General features: G+C 34.5%; 2 protein-coding genes across 2 annotated transcripts in view; one reads left to right on the top strand and one right to left on the bottom strand.

Annotated features, from left to right (window-relative positions):
* LOC111997580 (large ribosomal subunit protein uL2my, C-terminal part) overlaps positions 1 to 5123 on the top strand; it is an 18815-nt gene extending 13692 nt beyond the window's left edge. The window contains exon 2 of the mRNA XM_065776936.1: positions 4326 to 5123. Within this exon, the coding sequence (XP_065633008.1) occupies positions 4326 to 4843 (518 nt within the window). The 3' untranslated portion in view covers positions 4844 to 5123. The remainder of the gene's footprint in view (positions 1 to 4325) is intronic.
* A 1588-nt stretch (positions 5124 to 6711) lies between these two features.
* Positions 6712 to 7818, bottom strand: LOC111995147 (mitogen-activated protein kinase kinase kinase 20). Its single transcript, XM_065776952.1, has 2 exons — positions 6866 to 7818; positions 6712 to 6763 (listed from the first exon to the last, which is right to left on the bottom strand). Exons 1-2 carry the CDS (start codon positions 7816 to 7818, stop codon positions 6712 to 6714), a joined length of 1005 nt encoding a protein of 334 aa, XP_065633024.1.
* Positions 7819 to 7827: the final 9 nt, after the last annotated feature.

Here is a 7827-nt window from a genome sequence, read left to right as displayed (position 1 = left end):
TTGAGAAAAAAGGCCTTTTGGTGGTGGAGATTGGTTGGAATCAGGTTTTGATGCAACGATTCGCAAAACCAACCCGTTGGAATCAGGTTTTAGAGGTCACAAATTGCCACTAAACATCACAAGAGTCGGATAAGGTGGTTTTTGAATCGGCCCAATCAGTCTGTGTGGGTGGGCTAGGTCTATGGGTGAGTTGGTCAACCCTAGTTCAAATTGTAAAACAAAGAAACATTTTCCCATTTCTAATATACACAAACTATATCCTGACATTAAAAAATAAATAAAAAAACACATCTCCCACTTAAGAAAGTCTAGAGACACAATAAAACTTCGCAATATTTTCACAACACTCTTGTTTTTAGTTGGGATGAAGCCTAGAATAATTTATTTTATTTTATTTTGACCTATGATGTATTAACACCTTAATTTATTGTAATCATATTGTGATACTTTTTGGTGTTACTAAAATAACTCCTCCCACTTGTATCAATTAGCTTGACACCGAAATAAATGGCCACCAAACTCTTACCTTTATTTTTAAGTTAAGGCATGTGTTCACTTTGACCAATATTCTTGCTTTTTTTTTTTCCTCCACTAATCCAAATTCCTTCCTTTCATTTTAGTTACAGCCCGTGAAACTCAACCTTTACACACACACACACACACAAAAGAAAAAAAAAAAAAGAAAAAAGAAAAAGAGAGAGAGAGAGAGAGCCATGTATGGTACTAAAGTAGTAAAGCATCCATTGTTTTTTCACCTCTATTTGTTATTATTTTTTCATAGTTTCAAAAATTGAGTATATAGATTAATCTCTTACTTTAATTGTTAGTTACTATGAATTGGTTGTTTTACAAATTTTTATTTATTTTACAATTGCGTAAATTTTAATAAGTTTTTTATGACAATTACCATTGTTTATAATTTTACTAGTTGTGGATCCCGCACGATGTATGTGATAATATTTTTATGATGATCTCATTAATTTTTTTTTTTTAAATTGGACTAATTTAATCGAGATTGAATTAGAACTGTAGCAAGAAGACTTGAAACTTGAGGGAGGTTGGCTAGCACCTCATTTTAGGGTTTGTTGCCTTGCAAGTTGTTGTCCAACTAATACTGTTTCTCAAGATGTCAAAGGTAAGTTTATTTTGAGAATCTATCTTTTATTAATTAACTAGTGTGTAAACCACACAAAGTAAAAAAAAAAAACTTATTTATTTATTTAGAATCATTGTACTTTCATTTAGGCCAATACACACTATTGGTTTCTAAAATTTATGAACTTATTTATGTTTACTATCATTTTTTTTTTTTGGTTGAAAAAATTATTCAAGTTGAATTTTGTGAGAATGAAAATAAAATTTATCATATATGAACATAAGGAACATAATATATTTGACTCTGAAATATTTTGAAAAAAAAATCAGGAATAAACATAACAATTATTATGTATATGTTCATATTATTATTTAAGACAATTTGCCAAACTCCTTTTTTCGACTGTCTGAGATTCTCCCACCCCACCCATTTTACTAAGTAGGAGGCCTAAGCCAATTAGACTAAAAAAGATTAAAACAAAGGTTGTCAATATGATTTTCTTTCCTCCAAAAAATTTAATGACCATTATCACCAAAACTGAGCTAAGAACATCCAAAATTTTAGAAAGCAATGCTGTCACAGACTTTGTTAAATCTGCAACTTGTGCAATTTGAGATGAGAGGTGAAGAACAAAAAGTAATCCCATTAAATGCTGAAGAAATTGTATCACAATCGCAGCAATGAGACTCCAAACTTGAGGGATATTGGCTGACGCCTAATTTTAGGATTTGTTGCTTTGCAAGTTGTTGTCCAACTAATATTGTTTCTCAAGATGTTGAGATATGTTTATTTTGAGAAACTATCTTTTATTAATTATCAAATGTGTAACCCACACAAAGTAAAAAATACTTTTATTTATTAATTTAGAATCATGATACTTTTATTTAGGACAATATATACTATTGGTCCCTAAAATTTATTAACTAGTTTATGTTTACTATCTTTTTTTTTTTTTTGGTTGAAAATAATTATTCTAGCTGAATTTTGTAAAAATGAAAATAAAATTTAATTATCATGTAAACATAACAACAAAAGATTTAGTTCTAACCCACAATGTTAAAACATCTTGTTAAAACATCTTGTTAAAACATCTTGGATTTTATTAAAAAATAACCAAATCCCTCAAACTATATTATTAGTTAGGCAAGATTTGAAACATATTTGGTTTATAGCAATTCGACTTTTCTGGAGTCGATTTTGCCCTTTGAAAATCCACTAGGAAATCGAGTTTCTAAAACTCGATTTCCAAAATTGAGTTTCTAACACTCGATTTCCTAGTGGATTTTCAAAGGGCAAAATCGACTTCAGAAAAGTCGAATTGTTATAAACCAAATATGTTTCAAACTTTGTCTGACTAATAATATAGTTTGAAATTTATAGTTATTTTTTTTAAAAACCCCCATCTTCCAATATTAAACTTATTCCACTCTGATCTTCTCAACGGAAGCCATCTTGTTGGAAAAGACATAACAACAAAAGATTTAGTTCTAACCCACAATGTTAAGCCCTGTGTAATTAAAAACTCTGATGCTCTCTTACTCTATCCACATGCTCTCATTTTCCGTTCCATCATACATGTCCTTCACATTGAACCCATTTCAACTTTGAAAAAGGAAGTGACAAAGGGCTAGTGTTCACGGGCAAACTTACTAAATTATATTGATCATGAAGTGAAAAAGAAAAGGAAGTTTACAGATACCACTGTTCAGTAGAAGAATAAGCCTTCAACATTATCACACGAGCTGGCGGTGGCGGCGGCAAGAGAGGGGGTGGGGGCCCTTGACTCCTAAAAAGCCATTTATATAAACCATTTATATACTTCTATTAGTGTAGTTCTTTGCCCTTGTTGATGTTAGAATTAGCAGTGTCCATGGGTTGATTTAGGTCGGGTTTGTGCCCAACCCGCAACCAACCCAACCAAATCGAGTGAAGATTTTCCAGACACGCCACCGACTGGTGAAGGAGTCAAGTCGGATTGTTCGGGTTCGTGTAGGATGGCGGTTGGTCTTGGTCAGAGTTAGGGAGGAGGAGATCTAACCGAAACTCCAACTAAGATCAACCGCCATCCTACAGTTTCTTAGGATGCATCCTACTTTATTAGATCAATCTATTTGAAGCTAAATGATCAATATTGATTGGCTCCTAATTAAGAGTGATGTCAACGGTGATCTCATGTAAAAGTGATGTACTAATTACAATCTACCCTCTCATTTGTTGTGAAAAAGGCTGTCAACAAATTTTGTTGTGTATGTAGCATTTACAAATTACACAGTAAATGATTGTCAATTTGGTCATATAGTTTTCTTGTAGAAGATTTAATGGTTAACCAATTTGTCACAGATGCGACATTTTTCTATAAACGATTATATTTGTTTTGTGCATATTTCTTATTCCTTTATCCTTTAACCGCTAATAGTTAGTCAGGATTTACTTATGCTTTCGAACAAAAAGAAGGATTTATGAATTTCTGCCAAGAAGGGTTAACTTCCTATATCAAACTTCTTACGAAGTGAAAATTTGCTAAAATAGGTACTTTTCTTATTTCACAACTCTCTCTTTTTGACCCTCTGTTTGGTTTCCTAGAAAACCGTCGGAAAATTAGTTTTTTATTTTAATTTTTTTAATTTTTTATTTTATTCTTCTTCTTCTTATTAGTATTTGGTTACTGAGAAAAACTGAGGGGGAGAATAGAAATGAAGTACCTAGCTCAATGGAAACTGAAAATGAAGGAAATGAAAATTTTTTAATCGTAGATGGTGTTTGGTTGCTGAGAAAACTGTGGGAGAGAATGGAAATTGAAAAATCTAATCCTTTTTTTGGGGTCAAATTTACCATTTGATTGCAAAGAAAATGAAGGAAATGGAAAAAATAATGAAACTTTTTTTTTTTTGGGGAATTTCTGAATCTGTGATGAACTTTTATTTACTTCGCCCTAATTGCTGTATTAATCTCATTTGGGGGTTTGAATCCAAGTTTCTGTTTGAATGCTGTGAAAATGGAAAATAAAATTTGAAACTTCAATATTATTGTTGTTTTGGTTCTTGGGAAATTGAAGCTCTACTTAACGAAGTCAAAGAGAGAGGAAAAAGAAAAAGAATTCAACCCAAGTAGCCTTACATGTTGTGTTAGGCTTCTATTTGAGTGCATTGCTTTATTATCAGGAAAGTAACTAATCAGAATACAAAAATATTATAGAAAATCTTATTTTTCTTTGTTTCACTTTTCATAGATGTAGTTGGAAGTGGTACTCACAGTTTGCGTGAGAGCATGATGAACCAGATGCTTCATCTTGACATAAATTCACAAATTGGGAGTTGTATGCCGCTTGCTGCTATGCGTATTGGAACAATGATCCACAACATTGAGGTCAACCCGGGTCAAGGTGGCAAGCTAGTTCTAGCTGCAGGAACCTGTGCAAAGATCTTGAAAGAGCCGACGTCTAGATACTGTTTAATTAAACTGCCTTCAGGTGCTGAGAAGATGATTGATTCTCGGTGCCGGGCCACAATTGGTATGGTGTCAAACCCAAGTCATGGGGCTCTAAAGCTCAGGAAGGCTGGGCAGAGCCGGTGGTTGGGTCGAAGACCAGTAGTTAGAGGAGTGGCTATGAATCCGGTTGATCATCCTCATGGTGGAGGTGAGGGTCGAAGCAAGAGTAGTGGGAATCATGGAAGGTGTTCTCTCACTTCTTGGGGCAAGCCATGTAAGTCTGGGTACAAGACTGGACCCTTGAAGCGCAGAAAGTAGTGTCAAAACATTTTCTTTGTTTTGATACCCTACAATGGAATCTAGTTTTTCTTTTCATGCTTCACAGATGCGATTAATATTTGCACACACTGTCTGACCAATTAGACTGTTTTAGGAAATATTTAAATTTCCTTTCAAGTGAAGTTTTTGTGTGGATTTAGTTGCTTATTGTTCAATTTTGATGGTTTTTAAGATGAATGTCATTGCCTTGCCATAAGAATTAAAAGTCTATTCTGTTATCGAAAGAAATTGAATGAGTTTTGCATTGCTATAATTTCTATTGGCCATTTGTGTTCTTAATCTGATCATAGACCATGTATATGTTTATACTTTCTATTAACTCCTCTCTCTCTCTCTCTCCCCATTTGTGTCTGTATTCTGCACCAATACCGACATAATCAAAACGTTCAAGGTAGGGCATCAATGAAAAAAATACGTTTTTAGATGAGCAGGGTGGATTGTCTTCCTGCTGCTATTTTTAAAATGTGAAGGCTGCAAATTCATTGTCACGTAAGCTACCTTGCCATATATTCATTGATGCATAATTTTGCAATTGAAGCATAGTTTCCTCCTCATGGACTTGTCATTCACTTGTACTTGCAAATTGCTAATGGGTGCTAGGTTTCTAGCCAAGGGTAATTCGTCTAGAAAAGTATCAAGTACACACAAAAAGTAGGTGTAGTAAAAATGATTGTGGAATTAGGTGTACTTTATGATTATGGAAAAATTGAAGGTTTCTAGCTAGGGGCTGCTCTGGGTTTACAAACCCCTTAATGCTTTGATCTGGTCTTGCTAGTGTTACAAGTTGCTGGGAAGGTATCAAAATATTTTTCACTTCTTCCTTTTCCATCCCATGTTTTATTAGAAAGCCAACATCATTTTGACAGTATCTCCTCTCATTTCCCATGATCAAATTTAACAGGTTAAATGTCATTTCATATCACCTCCTTTAAAAGTATCAACTAGTGTACTTCTGCATTAAGCATTTCAAAAACTTTTTCTTGTTTTCACAATTGGTATTTTCAATGATCAATCAACACGAAGAAGAAAGGCAACTGCAATAGGGGGTGGTCATCAGCCCTCCCCAAAACCATGCCAAATTGGTAGATTAAAATAGAGAAGGGCATACATTATTATTTAATTTTCATTCAGGTGGAGGAAATTAAGTAATTTGGAAGTAGTAGCTTTATCTGAAAGAGACACAAAACACTTGCGATAATGTAATAGCTTAAGAATTAATGAATTATCAAAGACAAGATATTTAAAGCCAAGATTGAGGAGGTATTGGGTTTTCTCCAATGTCATATTTCTAAAAGAAGGGATGCATAATATCTAATTCTACCAAGGATCTGATAGATGAATAAACAGTCTATTCCTCATTTTTACTTGAGGTTTCTAATAATAGGACATCCAGTGGAAGTATTTTAGTAAAACCTGACTTGCAAATGTTACTATACCTGAATCAACAATTCTTTTAATGCTAAAGAATACTCTATAATTTGCCTCTCTACTCTTACTGGCGACATAACAATTTATGGATTAAAAGCCTAACAAAACTTTGAATGCCTAGTATAAGCCAAGTAAAGTAATCCAAGAAATTAAAGCTAAAATCCAAGATCCCACTAAAAAAAAAAAATCTGAAATCCAAGATAATGCTAAAACCAATGTAACAAATATCCAAACTCATAACATATACCTAGAAGCCTAGAACGTTTCTTAGTCTTCATTTCAACTCATTGATGTTGTTGAACTCATCCATTGGAAGACGATTGGCGGGATTTGTAATGATACTCATGAGATCAACGAGATTGATATTCAAATATTTCTTCTTAGAATGTACTGATTCGACCCCATAAGCGGCCACCACCCTATAGCTTAAAGTTGCCAGAGTAATGCTTAACCTCTGGATCACTGCTTACCCTGCAATTGAGAAGAAACAGTTTGCAGATTGCTGTCCATAGGCCACACTATCATTTTCCATAACCCCATCCAAGTTACCAATTACCATAATAATGGGCATACCCATGCAGCACTGAAGGAAAAGCAGAAAATCCAGGAGGAGGAAGCAAAGTTTCTGAGGAAGACAGTCTCCTTGAAATTGATGAAGAACAGCCAGTAAGGCGGATTTTTGTAGATGTCAAACATTCAGTTTCACTGATAAAATGATGGTTCAGTAGCATTTCAGCAGTCCACCTCTTTCTAGGATCTCTTACAAAACACTTCCTCAAGAAATCTTTCCCATGTTCTGACATAGTTTCGGGTATTTTTGGTGGCTCCTTTCCAAAAACAATTTGAAACATTAAGTCTTCTAGACCTGTACAATTCCATACATGCTTTCCAGTAATCATCTCAATGACCGTACATCCCAAAGACCATATATCCAAAGGAGCTTCAATTTCACCTAATGCAACAGATTCTGGAGACATATATAGAGGAGTTCCCCGAAAGCAAAACTTTCTCTTCACAAAACCATTCTCCTCTCTCGGAATTTTCGATATTCCAAAATCAGCAATCTTAACAGCATTGCCTCTACCAGCTTTTGAACGAAAAACAAGAATATTTGCTGGCTTCAGGTCACAATGTACGTAACCTTTTTCATGAATGCAGCGAAGCCCTTTAACAATCATCCGAGTATACCTTTGCACATCATATTCCACTAATTTTCCTCCACTTTTCTTGATTAAATCTTCAAGGGTGCCTCCTGACGCATACTCTAGCTGCAAGTTATAGAACCCTACGCCACTTTCAATAGTCAAATCGTTTCCAAAATAATGAACAATCTCAGGGCAGTCAACCAAGTCTTGCAAGATTTTGGCCTCCTTTTGAAGCGATACAGAGTTTTGAAAAACCGCAGACTTGATAGCTATCAGGCCAGAAAAAGGAGAGGAGAACGCGGAACCGACTCGGTTTGCAATTGCTAAATACACAGTTCCGTAGGATCCTTTTCCAAGAACTTGAATTTTTGACCACTTCATGTCATGTGC

This window comes from Quercus suber, unplaced genomic scaffold, assembly GCF_002906115.3.
Source record: "Quercus suber isolate HL8 unplaced genomic scaffold, Cork oak 2.0 scaffold_145, whole genome shotgun sequence".
In the NCBI taxonomy this organism is placed as follows: domain Eukaryota; kingdom Viridiplantae; phylum Streptophyta; class Magnoliopsida; order Fagales; family Fagaceae; genus Quercus; species Quercus suber.
This window is presented reverse-complemented; position numbering and strand designations above follow the sequence as displayed.

Coding starts and splice junctions, on each gene's coding strand:
- LOC111995147 (XM_065776952.1), bottom strand. CDS start 7,818: ATGAAGTGGTCAAAAATTCAAGTTCTTGGAAAAGGATCCTACGGAACT. Junction 6,764..6,865: donor TTTCCTTCAGTGCTGCATGG/GTATGCCCATTA, acceptor TCTCAATTGCAG/GGTAAGCAGTGATCCAGAGG.